General features: G+C 43.6%; 1 protein-coding gene across 4 annotated transcripts in view; it reads left to right on the top strand.

Moving 5' to 3' along the window:
* LOC147641285 (Ribosomal protein S18) overlaps positions 1-19,524 on the top strand; it is a 63,529-nt gene extending 44,005 nt beyond the window's left edge. For 2 of the 4 annotated variants that reach the window (XM_086820063.1, XM_086820089.1), the window contains 5 exons: positions 17,124-17,222; positions 17,318-17,811; positions 18,520-18,618; positions 18,743-18,802; positions 18,910-19,524. In XM_086820063.1, coding sequence (XP_086676189.1) covers positions 17,124-17,222; positions 17,318-17,811; positions 18,520-18,618; positions 18,743-18,802; positions 18,910-19,206 — 1,049 coding nt within the window. In that variant the 3' untranslated portion in view covers positions 19,207-19,524. The remainder of the gene's footprint in view (positions 1-17,123; positions 17,223-17,317; positions 17,812-18,519; positions 18,619-18,742; positions 18,803-18,909) is intronic. The other 2 variants (XM_086820070.1, XM_086820080.1) reach the window with 2 other exon arrangements.
* Positions 19,525-20,024: the final 500 nt, after the last annotated feature.

Raw genomic sequence — 20,024 nt, 5'->3', positions numbered from 1 at the left:
TGTCCAAATTTTAGTAAGTATGATGGTAAGTGTGATCATGCTACAGTTACTCAATTTATTCATCAATTTGAAGCACATTTTCCATTAGCTAAAATCACAGATCCACAAGGTATAAAGTCCATGTGGCAGCCCCCCACCTCACTGGGGAAGCTGTTACTTGGTGGCAACATTGGTCATAACTTAACACAGACTCCATCACAGGCCAAGTCCGTTTTCATTGGAACACCTTCATGGTTGATCTCAAAGCTCGTTTTCTTCCACCATAGTATATAACCAATCTTGAGGATGAGTTTTACAAACTCACTCTGGGTGGTTCCCCTATTTTGACCTATTCAAACAAGGTCCAACAGTTGGGCATATCAGAAGAAGATAAGCTCAAGCAGTTTATTCGAGGTTTAGACACTATCGTTAGGTACCTAGTGAGGAAATTTGAGCCTCACACTTATGCACGGGCATTGACCCTTGCTTAGAATCAGGAGCTGATGTTGAATGGAGGTAAGCCCAAGCAGGTACAATCTACACCAAATCCCCAACAATAGTCATCAACCCAGCAGTCATCTACTCAGGGTAAGGGAGCTCCGAACAACAAAGATCAAAAGGATCAAAAGAAAACTTCTTCGGGTCAATCGGGCCATAAGAAAGATTCTATGCCAAGAAGACTTCTTAGGAAAAAGCGAAGGAGGGCATCATTGGAGATTATCTCCAACCTAATGAATAGACACGGTACATGATAGAGAACTGTTGTTTCTTTTGTCACACTGTGGGACATGGGAAGAAAGATTGCACTAAGTTCCAGGCTGAAAAGTTTGCTAAGGGATCCACTTCCACAGTAGCAGCAATAGCATCATCATCCACACCTCCGCCATCAATCTCTTATGCCGTTCAGCTTTTACCCTCTTTGAATTCAGCGCCACCCGTGGTATTTGATGATAAGCAGGAGGGTGAGGCTGAGGGCAAGACAAAGGCTCTCATCCGTGCTTATGACACTGCAAAGGGACAACAGTTTATTGTCCTCTTTGACATGGGCAGTTTTGAGGATGCCATCTCTCTGCAGTTGGCTACCAAGATGAGCTGTACCTTGGTTCCTTATTACTTGGATGTGGACGGGTTTACCCTTGGTCTACGTACACACATCACTCATAATGCTCAGCAATTTGAGTTTCAGGTTCAACGGGCCACATTCCAGCGGGATTTCATTGTTTCCCCTCTTTTAGGGTGTGACATGATCCTCGGGATCGAGTGGTTTCGACAGTATGCACCCATTCCTGATTGGAGGCAGGACACTTTCACCATAGTTGAAGGCTTTCTTGAGCCTCTCATGATTCGCGAGGATCGGAACATTCCTGGCATTCCACTCATTTTCCACATTCATGCCCAAAGAGCCATCAGAAAAGGAGCAGAGTGTGCGTTGTTATATGTCTGCTCTTAGTCTTATGTAGTTCAAGTAGCACCCTCAGGGGAGCAGTGCATGGTTGGTTTTTTGTCTCAATACAGCAACATCATGCTACGAGACGACCTCCCACCTTCTCTTCCACCTAGTAGACCCGAGGACCATCGCATAGAGTTAGTTCCTGGTTCAGAACCTCCAAGCAAGCTCCCCTACCGCCTTTATGAACAATTGGAAAGCGAGCTGGAGCAGTAGTTAGCCCAACTACTCTAGTCCGGATTTATCCAACCATCTTCCTCACCTTTTGCCGCTCCCATTCTCTTTGTCCAAAAGAAGGATAAGTTCGCACGCTTATGTGTGGATTATAGGACGCTCAATACGCTAAGCGTGAAGAACAGATTTCCCATGCCCAGAATAGAGTACATCCTAGAACGACTCAATGGTGCAAAGATTTTTTCTAAGGTAGATCTTAAGAGTGGCTACCATTAGGTTCGGATCTTCGAGGCTGATATTCCAAAAATGGCCTTTAGGACCGAGCGTGGCCACTACAAATTTGTTGTGATGCCCTTTGGTCTCACCAATGCACCGGCGACGTTCAACAAAATGATGTCTTGGGTGTTTCGGGATCTCATTGGCAAATGCGGCTTCATCTTCTTCTGCAGAGCAGTATGAGCGAGATGTGGCATAGGTTTTGCAACTCTTGCAGGACAATGAGCTGTTTATCAATGCCAAGAAGAGTGAGTTTGGAGTACAAGAAATCCATTACCTGGGATACATCATCAGTTCTTTAGGTATTAGTCTCGACCCTGAAAAGGTACAGGCCATTCTCAGTTGGGATGTTTCCACTATAGCCCAAGAAATTTGCTCATTTGTGGGTCTTTGTTAGGCCTACAACACCCACATGGACAAGTGTTCTGACCTTGTAGCACCTCTTACTGACTTGCCCAAGGGCGTCAAGACTCGTTGTCAGAAAGTGTCCATCATGGGCAAGGCTCTGGAGGCATTCCAGGCAATGAAAAAAGTTGCCTCTTATGTCACTAGTTTTGAAGTTGGCATCATGGGATGATTCTTTTGAGTGATTACCGATGCAAGTAACCTTGCCATTGGAGTTGTTTTACAATAGGATGGTAGGCCAACGGCTTATTGTAGTTGCAAGTTGAATAACGCCGAGAAGAATTATTCGGTGTATGACAAAGAGCTCTTGGGGGTGATGACCGCTCTTAAGCATTGGAAGCACTTCCTTTATGGGAGGGACTTCACAGTTAAGATAGATCACCAGGCACTTAAATGGTTGCAATCCATGCCCAGTGCCCAATGGAGTGACAGGCAGTCGAGGTGGAGTCAATTATTCAAACAATTTGGGGGAATGATTGAATATGTCCTAGGCAAAAATAACCCCGTTGCCAATGCTCTTAGTCGAAAGGGCACTATTCAAACATTGCAGGAGTCCACTGTGCTTGAAATTCAAGGCAAAGACTTAGATAGTATGAAGGCATAGTATCCGGATTCGGAAGAGTTCGGGACTCAATATCATTTGGCCCTCAGTTTAGAACCAAGCTACGAGAGTATACGGGGTGGTGGTTGTTTTTCGGGAACCTTCTTTGTGTACTCAAAGAAAAGCGCCAAGTCCTCCACGATGCCCATGATTCTCTTGTTGGGGGTCATGGGGGTATCAATAGTATCTTGGAGAAGTTAGAGAGGTCATTCTATTGGCCTAAGATGCGACGGGATGTCTACCAACATGTCCAATCATGCCAGGTATGTCAAAAAGTGAAAGTTCGTCGTACCAAACATGCATGGTTGCTTTAGTCTTTGCCTATTTCTGAGGGATCCTTTCACAACATCAGTATGGATTTCTTAGGCCCTCTTCTGCCTCAACTGGATCTAGAAACACAGTGTATGACAATAGTAGACAGATTCAGTAAGTTTTGCATGTTAATTCCATGAAAGCAGATAGCCATGGTTGAGGACATAGCTCGCTTGTTCATTCGGTTTTGGTACCCCATTGGTGGTTTGCCATGGATTATTACATCCGGTAGAGATCCAAAATTTACGTCTCATTTTTGGAGAGCTTTTTTTGACAATTTTGGGACTAAGTTGCAGTTGAGTGCATTTCATCCTCAAACAGATGGCCAAACAGAAATTTACAATCGATTGACCTTTGACGTTCTTAAATCATACTGCCATGACCAGTAGTCGAAATGGGAACAGTATCTTCCTTTGGTCCAGGCAATCCTCAACAATACTCACTCATCGAGTATTGGCCGGACATCGTATGAGGGATCATTTGGTTGTCGATTCTCATCTCTTTTGATGAGGCAGGTATCACCATCTCTGGAGGCCAATAAAACCACTGAGACATTCTCGGAAATCATGGAGCCAGTTAAGGAGCGCTTTGTCAAGGCTCAAGAAGCATATGCCTGGCAAGCCAACAAATCCAGGTGAGATGTCAACTTTAAGGAAGGGGATTGGGTATATCTCCGCATCATGAAACAATGGCTAAAGCAAGTGGGCAAGCGTTGTCCCAAACTATCATCCCGAAGTTTCGGCCCATTTTCAGTCATTTAAAAGTTAAGTGATGTCTCTTTAAAGTTAAAGTTGCCGGAAAGTTAGACTATGCACAATGTCTTTCATGTTTCTTGGTTGAAGCCATATATAGGTCCAGCATTGCAGGATATATCCGAAGAGCAACAACCAAATATGATAGACGAAGCTGAAGTCATAGAGCTAGAGAAAATTCTCCTCCACAGATGGAAGCATGGATCTTGTCGAAGAATACGACAATTCTACACAAAGTTTAAAGACCGCGGAACCCATGAAGCAGTTTGGATGGATGAAGAGTTCTTTCAGGAGTACCTCCAGTTGTTGGTGGACTACTTGGAAGCCCTGAATGTCATGTGCACAGTGTGTATCTACCGTGTGCTATACGCACGCAAGACTAGCTTCGAGGTTTGGGGAAGCTTGGAGCTAGGCAGGCTGATTGGCGAGCCGAGTTAGGGATAGACTAACGGGCAGGCGTCCAAGTGTGGACGCCCGATGACCGGCCAAGAGCCTATAAAAGGGTGGCCAAGGTTAGTCATTAGTCATATAGAGTCTCGCAAGATTTGCGAGAGCTCTATGGTATGGAGCCTGGATCTAGTGCAGACGTGCACCTGCTTTACACAGCCGAGGCCGGCAGCAATCTCAAGGCCCGCGAGGGTAGCTTCGTGGCGGTATGGGACGTCGCGAGGAGGTTGGTCGGTCGGTACGTCAACCTAGTTAGCTCAGCTCGTGGCTCGGAGGGGACAGCCAAGACTGTGGGTTTGCCCACGGCTGCCATGGTTGGGAGGTGAGTTAGGCCTGCACCCCCTTGTTTGTTTGTTTGCAGGTTTCGAGTCTCGTAACAGGAGCGTTCTACGAGGAGATCCGGTGGGGTTTTGACAGTGGTACCAGAGCGTGCCTCGTGAACGAGCAAGTCGGTAGGTAGAGAAGATGAGGTCGAAGAAAGGTATGTGTTCAAGAAGTGTGTTGTTTTGTTTATGCATGCTGTTGTTTTTTCAGGTAGTATTTGTTTTTTCATCAAAGAATCCGTGATGGAGAAGGTGGTCTAGTAGGGTTGATTTTTTTTTTGCAAGAAGAAGGCTAGATTCGTGTTTGTGCAGTCGCATGAACTGTTGAGAGAAAACAGAAAAAAAAGCACGGTTGCTTTTGGTTGAACGTGAGAGAGAGAGAGCGAAGAGAGATGTGAATGATTTGAATCGTGGCAGTGCAAGTCGTGGGCTACTGGGTGTTGCAGATGGGTACGTGTTGGGTAGGCGTTTACGTAGCCGTGTCATGCAGGCGGCCAAGCTGGCAGCCGGCCAGGCCTACGTAGGCGGCCCTGTTGGCAAGCGCCTAGGTCTACGTAGCCAGGCGCCTAAGCCTACGCAGCCAGGCGGCCAAGCCAGGCGTAGGCTGACGCAGGTCGGCGTAGGCTGACGCAGGCTGGCGTAGGCCATTTGTACGAACTCAGGCGCCAGCAAAAAAGCAGGTGACGGCAGCACGATAGGCAATGGCAGCAAGGTGGCGACGGCAGTATACAACCGGCAGCGCTAAATCTAGGAGAGAGGAGAAAAAAAAATCCAGGAAAGCCTTCGTCGATTTGGACGCTTTGGGTTTTTTTTAGATTAAACTTTTTTTTAAAAAGAGTTTAAAGGTCCCCTCTAAGGTTTAAAGGTGTGTTTTTTTTAAAAAGAAAGCAGAATATATATATATATATATATATATATATATATATATATATATATATATATAAACAAAACACAAAAGCAAAAGCTTAAGCAGCTTTTGGGAAAAGTTATATAAACCCCTTAAGTGGACTTCTTGCCACACATCTCTCGAGTTTTCAAGCTCTCAAGCTCTCAAGTTCCCTCGCACTTTTATTGTGCAAAGATCAAAATTTCTCTCCGCTTGTCCTCTTCAAGATGTCGACTCAAGAATCGGAGTTGGAGTCCCTTGTCGAACGTGAAGGCTTGTCGGCTACTACGGAAGATACCGATGCCGATCTTTTTCACGATTATGTGTCAAAATCTGATTTCCAAGAGTTCAAAGTAGCTCTCGAAGCTACTTCTTCAAAACGTCAGGCACAAATCGCCGCCCAGATGCAAGCTTTGCAGACTCTCTTGACCACTACCCTCTCTACTCTTTCGGGTATGGATACCTTGGCCTCTGCTTTAGGCCCCAACATTACTCCGGAACCGTTTGGGAGCGAGCAAAAATAGCGTACCAAGGAGATCGTGGACACTTGGCTACATAAGTGGCAGGTCCATTTTCAGTTTCATCCATATGATGATGGAAAAAAGATCCAGTTAGCAACAGGTTTCTTCTCAGGCAAAGCTTTGCTTTGGTGGAAGGAACTCAATCCTAAGCCAACAACTTGGGCACAATTCGAAGACGTCTTCAAAAAGAAATTTCTCAAGAAAGAGGATGATTATGATGTTGTTGCTTGGTTTACAGCTTTGACCATGACCTCGCAGCACCTCACTTATGAGGTCTATCACCAAAAGTTTAGGGACTTGAAGATGAAAGCTACAAAGATGGATCCCACTACTCTTTTGGGGTTCTTCGTAGCTGGTTTATCAGACTCATATGTTTACAAGTTAAAAATAACAAATGCAAAACATTGGACGAGGCCATTCATTCAGCTTGTATCTATGATGATACAATGGTCTCTTCCAAGTCTAAACTCGTTACCGAGCAGGGGAACAAGCACAAAAGAAAGTTCTCCGCACCTATGGCTAACACGATTGAAGGAAAGTCTTCGGACCAATCTTCGAAGAATTCAAGTTCGACACCAGCGAAGAAGAAACGACTCCTTAAGGCTATGAAGCTGAAGAAGGAGGGCCGTTGTTTTATCTGCGAAGAAAAAGGATACATATGTAACGAGTGCCCGAATCAAAAGGGTGCAAAGACCAACGTAGAACCCAAGCCAAAGGCAGCTAATCAGTTGTCTTTGACAGGTACGTCAGTTATTGTACTTTCTCGCCCTAGTACATGTTCTGATTGTTTGTTCAACTCTAAAATTTTTGGCTTGCATGATCTTCTCCGAGTTTATGGAGAAGTGAATGGCCATAGAATTCACATTCTTCTAGACCCTAGCAGTTCACACAACTTTGTTAACTACAAACTTGTGCAGAAATTGAGTCTTGATACGACACCCAGCGATCATACCTATGAGGTACGCCTACCTGCGGGAAGGTAAGTATGGGATCGAAAGGTGGAGATGCTTCCAATCCAGATTCAGCACTACAAAGATACTTTGGAATGCTATGTTATGTACCTAGAAAATGTAGACTTGTTATTAGGGATTGTGTGGTTTAAGACTCTTCAAGTCTAGATAGATTGGTCTAGTCATATTTTTTCTTTTCAGCATAAGGACACCCAGTATAATATTTTAGGTGATTGTATACATCCCTCTCAGGGACCTCTTGTAAATACAGTTGATTTTTAAAATATAATGGATTCTTCTTTGTATACCGCTTTCCATTGTGTATTGATTCGACTTTCTTCATTTCTCATACCTTCCATGGATGTCAATGAATTAAGTGTGTTTGAAAACAAAGAATTACAGAAGATACTTGATTCATTTCAAGATGTATTTCCTAAGGAATTGCCATCGGATTTACCACCCGAACGGGCAGTAGATCATCGTATTGATTTGATCCCTGGTGCCCATCCTGTCAGTATTCCACCTTACAGGATGAGCCAAGTCGAGGAAGATGAGTTGGCTAAACAACTCGAAGATTATTTGAGGATGGGCCAGATCCGTCCAAGTAAATCACCTTGGGGTGCACCTGTGTTGCTTAGGAGAAAGAAGGACAACACCTGGAGAATGTGTATAGATTACAAGAGATTGAACAAGTTGACAATTAAGAACCGTTATCCTCTCCCTAGATCAGATGACTTGATTGACCGGTTAGCAGAAGCGAAATATTTCACGAAGATAGATTTACGTACTGGCTATCACCAGATACGTATTCATGAAAGGCATATCGAACGAACCGCCTTTCGGACTAGGTATGCCCATTACGAGTTTCTCGGGGTTAACCAATGCTCCAGCCACTTTCCAGCAAATGATGAACGATCTTTTTCGTGAACATTTGGAAAAATTTGTGGTGGTGTTCCTAGATGATATTTTGATATATAGTCGTACTCTTGAGGATCATGTTAGATACCTCACGATTGTCTTATCTATTTTAAGACAGAATCGACTATATGCTAAGTTAAGTAAATGTGAGTTTTTTATGACAGAAATCATTTACTTGGGACACAAGATCACTAGAGATGGATTGAGCATTGACTGTGACCGAGTTCAGAAGGTTCTGGATTGGCCTATACCACGAACAGTGAAACAACTTCGTTCTTTTCTCGGTTTTGTTGTTTTTCTTTGAAAATCTGTGCGGGAGTACTCTGAGCTCACACTACTGATGACCGACTGATTGAAAGGTCGTGGACATAAGTCAAATCACCCTATCACTTGGAATAACGATTTGGATATGGCCTTCAGACTTTTGAGAGACAAAGTCAAGGAAGCATCTATCTTAATATTACCCGATCCTAGTCGGCCTTATGTTCTTGAAACTGATGCCAGTGACTATGCCATCGGGGTTGCTCTATTTCAAGATGGTAGACCGGTTGCTTTTGAAAGTAAAAAGCTAGACGACACTCAATCTCGTTAGCCAACCCTTGAGAAGGAGCTTTATGCTGTAATTCATGCTCTCAAGGTTTGGAGACATTATTTATATGGCTCCAAGTTTGTGACTTGTAGGAGGAGGTGTATGTTGAGCAACCTCCAGGCTTTGAGGTTCCGGGATCATAGGGGATGGTTTACAGGTTATGGAAGGCCTTGTATGGTCTTAAACAGGCTCCTGAGGCTTGGAATTTGAAGATTGATTCTTTCTTTCTTAGGAAGGGTTTCTAGAGGTTAGTTGCAGATCCAAACTTGTATCTCTTTTGGGAACGTGGTATGCTCACCTTGATTATCCTTTATGTGGATGATGTTATTCTCACTGGCGGTCATGTGGAGCACATAGCTGTGATGGAGGTTACCTTGTCAAAGGAGTTTGAGATGACGGATTTAGGCTTACTCCATTTCTTTTTTTGGGATTGGAGATTTGGCAGACCCAAAGGGGTTCTTTGTTTCTTAGTAGCGGTATGTTCACGAGTTGCTCGAGGTCCTTGGTATGGAGAACTGCAAGCCTATTTCTTCATAGATGGACTCGAATACCAAACTGATAGTAAATGATCCTTGTGAGCACGTTGATGTCTCCTTGTATCGGAAGCTTGTTGGTTCATTGATTTAGTTGCTGAACACCAGATTGGACTTGGGTTTTCCAGTGGGACTTTTGAGCTGACTCGTGTAGACACCTTTGAAGACTCATTGGGACACAGGATTGTGGATCTTGCGGTATCTGCAGGGTACGAAGGCTGTTGGACTCTTCTATGACATTGGAGGGGGAACGAAGGACCGAGTCAGACTCTGAGGCTGGAGTGACTTTGATTGGGGAGGAGATCCAGACACGAGGAGATCTACATCAGGCTACGGATTTACCCTTGGCTCAGGAGCTATTTCTTGGAGTAGCAAGAGGCAGCCAACTATTGCCTTGTTTTCTACAGAGGTAGAGTACCGGGTTGCTTGTGGTGCTACTTGCGAGGTTCTGTGGCTGCGGAGGCTACTTTGTGAGATTGGGTTTCCACATAAGGAACCCATGGTCATCCATTGCGATAACCAGAGCTGTATAGCTATTGCTCGGAACCCGGTCTTCTATGCCCGACTAAGCATATAGAGATACAATATCACTTTGTTCGTGAGAAGATTTTGTCTGGTGACATCTTGCTTATCTTTTGTTCGACGGAGGGCAATGCGGCGGACCTCTTTACGAAGTCTCTACCTGAGCAGATACCTCGTCAGTACTCCAGCTCATTGGGGTTGGTCACACATCCAAGAGCTGAGAGGGGGTGTTAGCAGTCATCTCGTGTCTGTACATATTACACATTAGGGCCATTGTTGTGGGTGTGTTTGCCCATGTAGGTGTTTCTCCATTTCTCCCCATTGCCCATGTTATTTTCCCAGTTTTGCTAGTCATGGGAGACCCTTAAGAGCTGGCCGACATGATCTGTATTCAGCCCGAATTGACTTTGTCTTGGCCGACTGATCATTTACTAGCCGACTGGATGTTATCCCAGTCCTGGGCTTTCATAGGGCTGTGTGCGTGTTTTGTGGCTGGTCGACCAGAAGCCCAAGGTGGTATATATACCACCCTTGCTCCCTACATTGTTGTATCATTGTGTATCGAATCTTCAATGTATATTGCAGAGTTTATACAGCTTCTCTCTCTCTCTACACTTATGCGTTTTCTCTCTCACAGCAGTTTGTATCATTTCCGTTGTGCGTTCTGACAATGTCATCCCCCTCTCTCTATATAACCTAGTTTTTTCAAATTTTTGACATCTCTAAACCACTTACCATGATAGGTCATGTGGTTAGCTTGAATCCACATACCATATACCATTACCGTTTGTCGATACATCTGCAGTCATTGAATTCAGCATGTGTTGCATAATATACAAGTGCTCATATCTATCTTCAGCCTATTTACTTGAAGATGCATAATTGTTTTATTGCAGCTTGCTACTTTTAAATCACTCTATTGCAAAGAGACTTGGTTTGCCACAATAAAAGCAATCCTTTGAGCTTGATCTCGATTGCTCTCTTTGCCAATTGCCTCGGTCTCTCCAGCTCCCCTTGCCTTGAGACTAGCCTCTTCCACCTGTGTGTGTTTGCTGTTGCTCTGCGAATCATTAGACTGCTGCTGTCCATAATTTTGATTTTCAAAACGGCTACCATGTTGGCCTGGATCACGACCTCTCTCTCTATCTCTACTTAAATTTGAGTAGAAGGTATGTTATGAAGTGTTCTTGCTTTGGGTGGAGTCTTCACCCAAAGACTTCTCTTCTATGATTAACCGAGACACCAAATTCTAAAAGTTGGGAACATTCTTTCAGTGTGTTTGTTGTGTGTGAATGTCACGTGCACGCTCGTGCCATGACTAATCCTTAGCATGAACAACATAAGCCCTGATTAGGACATCAATGAGACAGCAGTTAGACAACATGTAGACAGTAGGACATCAGTATCATCATCCTTAGCATCATCATCATCATCATCGTCAGCATCAGTATCATCATCTTCAGCATGACCATAATCATAAGCATCATTGGAGGGCATGGAACCCTGTTGGCAGCCAATAGGCAGCAGCCAGCATGGAGTCCAGGCAGCAGTTGGTAGCATCTAGGTGAAGGCAATCAGGCATGGGGAAAGCAATAAAATAAGCACAGCATTTAACACATTATTATCAGCATTTTTCTTGTCCAAAGCTGGCCGACAGCATCTGGGACTCGTCGACCATCACCTCAGTATAACATATTATAAGCATAAAGTCGTCATTCCGCAAAGCAAATCAAGTCATTTCATCATTTTGAAGTAGAAGCAAGGCTTCCGTGCATGCAATAGTGAATAGCCTCTAAGGCAGATATATTGTGTATGTGTGTGTAAGCAAGGATGTCATAGCCCATGCCTGTGTCATTGTATGTGATGGGAGAAACAGAAAATTAGGGTTAGGTCATGTGGGAGACATACACAGAGAAACAAGAGAGAGAGAGAGAGAGAGAGTTGTGGGGATAAGTCAACTCATCAATAGCATGAGTGTGTGACTCCCCTATCACACATGTATATTGCACTAGTACACATAGTGCACTTAGTACATTAAAAGTACTAAGTGTACTATGTACTATAACTTATGGGCTTGTACACACTATAAGGGTGGGCATAACGCCTTTACCCCAACAACCTCCCACTTAAAGGCAAAGTGCCCTTAAGTAAAGGAAAAGAAAAATCAGCATGTACATGATAATATACAAGACCATATCAAGGCTGAAAATGGCCTCATCCAATGCCCATCAAGTGTCTGCAATGAGCAAACCGCTCCGGAGGCAAACTCTTCGTCAATAGATCAGCCGGGTTGTCATCCGTATGAATCTTAACAAGCTGAATTTGCTTGTTCTCTATCACCTCTCTGATGAAGTGATACTTCACATCCACATGCTTCGTCTTTGCATGAAAGACAGGGTTCTTTGCCAACTGGATGGCACTCTGACTGTCACAATGCAACAATGGAATATCCCCTGTATAGCCCAAATCAACCACTAACCGAGATAGCCATAATGCCTCCTTGCAAGCCTCTGTGGCTGCAATATACTCGGCCTCTGTAGTAGATAAGGCAGTGCACTTCTGCATCCTGGATATCCATGACACAGCACCTCTTGTGAATGTAAATACATAACCGGTAGTAGACTTCCGGTTATCTGGATGACCGGCATAATCCGAATCCGTGTAACCATGCACTAATGCATCCTGTTTGCCAAAGCAAATGCACAAATCCTGTGTGCCCTTCAGGTATCTCATGACACCTTTCACTGCTTCCCAATGCTTCTTGCCAGGGTTGGCCATGTATCTAGAAACCACTCCCACTGCAAATGCAATGTCCGGCCTAGTAGCAACCATGGCATACATGAGACTGCCACAAGCTGAAGCATACGGAATCTTGGCCATATCAGCCCTGTCTCTATCTGACTGTGGGCTGTCCATAGCACTGAGTTTCACATATGGAGGCAAAGGAGTACTAGCTTTCTTCCCCCCGTCCATATTGAACCTCTGCAAGACTTTGCCAATGTATTCCTTCTGAGACAAATACAACACATGCTGATTTCTGTCCCGAAGTATCCGCATACCCAAGATGTGATTTGCATCACCCAAATCCTTCATATCAAAGGTTTCAATGCAGCCTCTTTTTCAATGCATCAACATATCATCAACATACAAGATGAGGATCAATAGACTGCCATCCAAAGCTTTCTTGGTGTACAAGCAGTGATCTATGTCACTTCTCCTGAATTTTTGAGATTTCATGAATGTATCAAATTTATGATACCATTCTCTTGGTGCCTGTTTGAGCCCATAAAGACTCTTTTTCAGCTTGCATACAAGCTTCTCCTTTCCACTCACTGCATAACCCTCTGGCTGCATATATATCTCCTCATGGAGATCACCGTGAAGAAAAGCAGTCTTCACATCCATCTGAATCAAGTCCAGATCTTCATGTGCAACCAAAGCTAATACAGCTCTAAGTGTGGTCATTTTGACCACTGGAGAGAAGATCTCATCAAAGTCCACACCATATTCCTGCTTGAAGCCCTTAGCCACTAACCTGGCTTTGTATCTTGGCTTTGCATCTGGTGCAACTTTGAGCCTGTACACCCACTTGCAAGGCAAAACCTTCTTGCCTGCAGGCAAATGCACCAACTTCCATGTATCATTTTTGTGCAGAGAATCCATCTCTGACTTCATGGCACGCTCCCAAAGAGCTTTGTCTGCCCTCTGTAAAGCCTCCTTGTAACATGAGGGCTCCCCACAGTCAGTGAGCATCAAGTAGTCAACCCCTGGAACAAACCTGTCAGGGGCTCTGGAGGGTCTTGTGGACCTCCGTACCCAATGACCATCATTTGCAGGTTGCTGTCCAGCCTGCATATCACCCATTGGTGGCTCCTGTTCCATGCCATAAGGCTGAAAAATCATGCCCGGTATCTCCTCTAACTGTGGTATATCCATAGGGATATCTTCTGCCATCTCTGGCTGTCCATTTGGACCATTTTCAGCACCATTTAAGGGCTGGTTTTCCTGCTGTAATGGCTGATTTACAGCCCTTTGTTGTTGTCCATGATGTCCATCATCATCAAAGATGACTCTGCCAGGCTCATGTTGCCTTGCAGGCTCCTTATACATGCATGTTTCATCAAAAATGACATCATTGCTGCGTATAATCTTTCTATTTATGGGATCCCAAAGTCTATACCCCATTTCACCTCTGTCACCATATCCTAGGAATATGCATTTATGAGACTTAGGATCAAGTTTGGTGCGCATTTCCCTGCGTATGTGCACGTACGCAACGCAACCAAACACTCTCAAGTGCTTGTATGACGGAGGCTTCCCTGTCCATACTTCTTCTGGCACTTTCCCACCAAGCCTCGTGTTAGGTGACCTGTTTATAAGGTGAACGGCTGTCATAACAGCTTCAGCCCAAAAACCATGAGGTAATGCAGCATGTGACAACATAGAACGGACCTTCTCCTGAATGGTCCTGTTCATCCTCTCTGCTGTCCCGTTTTGTGGAGGATCATAAGGAGTAGAGAGCTCCCTCTTGATGCCTTTAGCATCACAAAAGTCCTGAAACTGTTTGGACGTATACTCTCCACCATTGTCGGAACGCAAAGCCTTCAGTGTTTTGCCAGTTTGATTCTCAACAAGAGCAACAAACTTCTGAAACACTGAGAATGTATCACTCTTCAAACGAAGAGGATAAACCCACACCTTGCGTGTGGCATCATCAATAAAAGACACAATATTTTGCCCCTCCCAAAGAAAGCTGAGGCATCTCACATACATCTGTATGCACAAGCTCTAACTGAGCATCTTTCTGTCCAAGAGCTTTCTTGTGGGGGCACTGCAGTTGCCTACCATATATACAATGCTCACAAAATTGAAAACTTGAAAACTTTAGAGAAGGCAAGTAACCCAAACGAGACAATTGCTCCATTCCTTTGACACTCATGTGTCCCAACCGGCTATGCCACATAGAGATTTCCGACAGCTCGGTTGCATTTACATTAGCATGGTGACAAACACCTGCATGCATAAAGTAAAGAGTGTCCACCTTAGAGCCTCTGGCAACAACCAGTGAGCCCTTACTAATTTTCCACTTTCCACTACCAAATGTGGTAACATAATCAGCATCATCAAGCTGTCCAGTAGAAAGCAGATTCTTCTTGATCTCAGGCACATGCCTGACATCATGGAGCATAAGCTGTGAGCCATCTGAAAATACAAGCCTTACATCACCTCTGCCAAGAATCTTGCATGCATGGTTATCACCCAAATAAACCACTCCTTCATTGCCAGCAGTATACCTGACAAACAAGTCTCTGCAACCTGTGACATGAAAGGAGGCACCTGAATCAATGATCCATGAGTGCATACCATGACCACCTGTAAGAAGTGAATGGGCATCAAGTGAAGACGTAAAGAGGACCTCATCCTCACTGCCACCTGCATGTGACACATTGATTTCTTCAATCTTGACTCCACTTTTGCCCTTTGGCTTTACATCTTTGGCTTCGTCTTTCTCTTTGTCTTTGCCTTTTCCCTTTTCTTTTTGATCATTTTTCCATTTGTAGCATTGCTTTTTAATGTGTCCCTTTTTGCCACAATAATGGCATTCCAAATCCTTTTTGGAGCGAGACTTGCTCCTTCCCCTTTCTTGGCTTTTCCCCCTTTGCTGGGATCTCCCACGTGCATTCATTGCATTGGACTTTCCAACAGAGTTGTTTTTCCTGTTCATCTCTTCTTGAAGAAGAGCACCCTCAACATCTGCATATGACAGCACAGCATGCGAATTACTAGTGGCTGTCCTGAATGTGTCCCAACTCTCTGGCAAAGTGCATAACAAAAAAGTGGCTTTGAACTCATCGTCCATTGCCAACTTTTGATTGATGACCTGGCTGACAATACCATTAAACTCATTTAGATGGGCTGTCATAGATGCCCCTTCCTTCATCTGAAGACCTATGAGTTTCTTCAACCAATACACTTTGCTTGAGGCACTTTGTTGGGCATACAAGTCCTGCAATCTTTGCCACATTCCCCAAGCTGTCTTCTCTTCACGAATGCTGAAAAGTAATGAGTCTGACACAGACAACATGATAGTAGATCTTGCCAGCTCATCCATATCTTCCCACTCTTCAGCAGTAAGAGAAGCGGGCATCACACCCCTTTCTTTGATAGGCTTGTGCTGCTTTTTCTGGAGCAACAGGGCTTGTACACACTATAAGGGTGGGCATAACGCCTTTACCCCAACAGTATGTGTGTGTGTGTGTGACTTAGTCAAAAGATGAGGCTTATGCCTACAAAACAATGTATTTGGTGGAGGATAAACAACTAATACAATCTTATCATTTGAGTCGTGCGATTGTGGTCTCCTCTCTCTACAGCTCGTTTCTCTCTCTCTCTCTCTCTCTCTCTCTCTACACTATGGACGTGTTTCATCCCCCTTAGCTCTGCTGCTGCCTAACCCTAGGCTTGTGAACCAGCTTCAAACCTATCCAATTTCTTTAGATGACCATCTACCCTTTTAAAGGCATCATAAATATCATCAAATCGACCAATCTATGATTCTCACCTCGAGTACTTCATGGAATGACGCACTAGAGTTTCGGCAACATCTTTCAATCTTCAGGATGTGAGGCCAAAGAGTCGCTGAGAAATGGTTTCTAATGTTTCCGGGGTAACAAGGTGCTCCATCATCCATTAAAGGAGGAAGGTGGCATTCTTGGTTAGTTTGCTGTCTCAAAAAGCAGACATCTAGGTCTATACTGGACCAATTTCTGTGTTTGCTTTACAAGCATTAGGTAGGGCAGAGAAGCCATTATGATAAGACAAGGAAATATGCTGCATAGAGGGCATCCTCAATAAGCCATTTGCAACCACCCTATTATCTTTAATAGATACATGCGAAATTGGAAGATACAATGTTTTAAAATACGCTGCCCACCTTGTGCTTTGCTCAAAGAAAGGTTGAGAGAAGAATCATCTGCAGACTGCAACCCTATTATATTTGCTAGATGCGTGCGAAACCTGGAAATAAAATATGCTTACATAGGCTGCCCACCTCTCATGCGTTGCCTGAGGCAAAGGTTAGGAGAAGAATCATCTAAGGCTTTGATGATCTATGTAAACATTCTGCATGATGAGAGGAATGGTTAGAGGGGGAGCCAGGCAGGGATATTACAATGGATTAAGGTAACAAAAAAAGTGATGGATTAAGGTATCAAAAAAAGTGACAGACTCCCCTAACACCACTGGTAAATATACAAAATGTTGAAATGGGCAGGTAATGTTTCCATTCCGTGCACTACCTTTTGAGGCCCAACACAAGACGATTCCAAAATTTTGATGGTGTAAACACCCTTAGAGTGTGTTGAGGGTAGATGTGGGCATGTTACCCTCTACTACAAGGTATGGAATATAGACAGGTCTATGTGTGCGCGCCTAGCTGAACTCATGCACTGCTGAGATCGTGGGGACCTTTTTTTTTTTTTTTTGCAGGTACCAAATTTGATGAACCTTTGGCTACAAATGCCATGCCCAGATCCATCAATTCTTGTGAACCTCATGCTAACAGGTCGTTGGGAGCTTCATTCACTTGTACGTTTGTTTTTTTCCTCATGTTTATCATATAATCTGTATGCATTTTGATTTCAGGAAGAGAGTTTATAGGTTCTGATAATACTTTGTTGCAGCAGCAGATTGGAAGTTTGCCAACCTTGTATCAAAAACTAGCTTCATGGTACACCAGAGGCACTTTGTGTCTTCATCTAAAGACGATGATGATGATGATGTTGAGGCCAGGTTGATGGGGGAAGATGATAGCAGGCAGGGTATCTTAATGAATGGTCCTGGTTATGATATGGCTGGTTCAAGCTTTGATGACTATCACGGGGAACAGCCATTTGATCAATTTGGGGAAGAGTCATCTTGGAAAATGCATGGGGATAACATGGAGGCCAAAGAGGGGGAAGGCGGTTCAAGTGATGAGGATTCTGATGAAGATCTGAATGATCCCAGTGATGAGGAGTTTGAAGGGGAGCGATCAGATGAGGAGCTAGATGAACTGCTGGCCAACACTCCACTTTTCGATCCACCGGAGTTTCAGGAGGCTGGTGCACCTGAACAGGAGTACAGTTTCAGACCGGAGGGTCCAGTCTTTTATCCTGGAATGGAATATGACCCAGAGGTGAACACTGCATGTGTTTCTTTCTGTGCTTTTTTGACAAATTTCATGAGGTTCATGTTGGTGGTTATCCCGATAATAAAGTTATTATGGAGTACGGAAAGGACATTAGGAACACATTTTCCAAGAAATGGCGTCCGGTGTCCTTTCCGGGCCGTGATGGCTGGAGGAACTGCCAGATCAGCGAGTGGTACGAGTGCTGCTCTTGACACGTCAGACTCCAGAATCTGGATTTTTTGAGGCCTTTTGCTAGAGGAAAATGGGGAGCTGGCGCTAGCCAGTGAACCACTTTCCTAGGGAAAGGCCAACCCATGGCCTTTCCCAACCATCATGGTCTTGGAGAGTGGAACAATTTTTTAAAATTCTCTTTGATGTGGCAAATTTATATTAGCTCTCTATTTTTTAACATTCCATGTGCTGATGTGTCAAGGTTTAATTGGCCTTCTATTTTTTAACATTCTCACTGCTTATGTGTCATCCACTCATTTGCTTTCATTTGAGTAAAATTCCCACTACTTATGGATCATCAACTCATTTGCTTTCATTGGAGTGGAAAATGCAACTGTTTTGGCCTGCACATGCCCATGCCATCCCTAGACGAGTGCATGCATGCCTGCATGGCACCCATGCACAACCCACACCCCCCCACACTTGTTCCCCTTTTATTAGGAGGGTTTGTATAATTTCCTGTTTGACATTTGTGTTTTATAGGATCTTGACATAACAAGACCTTTGGCACCTCGGAGGAGAGAACCGAGGGAGAAACAGGCTTTTTCAGTAGAAGAGGTCATTGACAAAGCAGACTTTCGAGTGAGAAGCTCAAAACTTTTTAAGAAGATATACTAGGCCAACATTTTTCTAGTGGCCTCTCATGTCATCATAACATCTAACTAAATGAAGAATCCCTTTCAACCTTGTTTTGGTTGCTCTGCAGAATGTCAGATTTTTGACGAAGTTTATTGGAGAGACTGGAAACATTCTAGCACGAAAAGAGGTAATTTTAGAATTCTGGAGCTCTTGGGCTGTCAATTTTTTTGAATTGTATTATTAGTCTTTTATGGTTGGAAAATTGTAAATACAAAGGTTTTGGTTGCATTATAGTTCAAAATGCGAAATAAATCTCATGGGAGGATCACCAAAGCTATCAAGACGGCGCGATTCTTTGGTTTGATGCCTTACACCAACATGGGGCGGCCCAAATATGTATTCAATGAACCTTTTGATGAGTTTTCTGAATTTTATGAGAGTGATGAGGATGAAGGCAAAGTGGTAGAGAATGAGACAGGAACAGGCTTTGAGGGCAGGTTCCAAGGCAACAGTGCTGGAGATGGCAGGTTCATCAGAAGGTTTCCACAAAGGCGGGGAGGTTTTAGTGGTCCAGGCATGGGACGGAGGTAGTATTAGTAGAGTGTTGAAACGCTGTCTGCAATTTCTACTGCAGATGCCTACCCACAATAGGAAGCAAGGAAGAGGGATTAATAGTTTGTTGACTATCAAAAAATTAGGTAGTTAATAATGTTTTTTTTTGTGCTCATGGTTAGCTATGCAACTAATAGACTGCCATTGGGATTGGGACTTTGAATGCACACGTGTGTTTGGCTCCCATTCCTTGCACTTCATTGCTCTCATATGGTTCACTTGAAGCCTAATGTCCAAGATGCTCCTTTTGCTGCAGCTAATGATAAGAAAAGTGAAATACCAAGTTGGCTTTGGTAATTGGTGTCGGTTTCTTCTTGACATTGTATGATTTGTGTTTGATGCTTGCGTACGACTGTCGATAGTATGTGCTCTTTTTGTTTTCCAAGAAAGACAGGACTCTTGCCTATTCTGCAGAAAAGGAAATATGAAAAACTTTTGGCTGCATATCCAGTGTCCACGGAAAATCTAAAATAAAGCAAGCTATAAGAATTTCTAACTTGAAAGTTGAGACTTATACGTACAAGTTAACAAAGAAAAAACGTCTAATCTTCCAAGCTCAAAGAAATAAATTGCAAGTTTTCAATTACAACATGTGAAAAATTTTTGGTACAAAAAGTGTGATTAAAAAAACTTTTTGAGATTTGATGCAATAATAAGTCACTTTTAAAATTAAAAATTCGTAAGATGTTACAAAACTTTAAATTTTCAAATATAAAACTTTGAAAGATTCAAGTTTGAAAATCTTGAGTAATTTTGATGTTATATATTCGAGACATGAGTTGCAAAAAATTATGTCG

This window comes from Cibotium barometz, chromosome 2 (assembly GCF_041138505.1).
Source record: "Cibotium barometz isolate CiBa-2024 chromosome 2, ASM4113850v1, whole genome shotgun sequence".
In the NCBI taxonomy this organism is placed as follows: Eukaryota; Viridiplantae; Streptophyta; class Polypodiopsida; order Cyatheales; family Cibotiaceae; genus Cibotium; species Cibotium barometz.
This window is presented reverse-complemented; position numbering and strand designations above follow the sequence as displayed.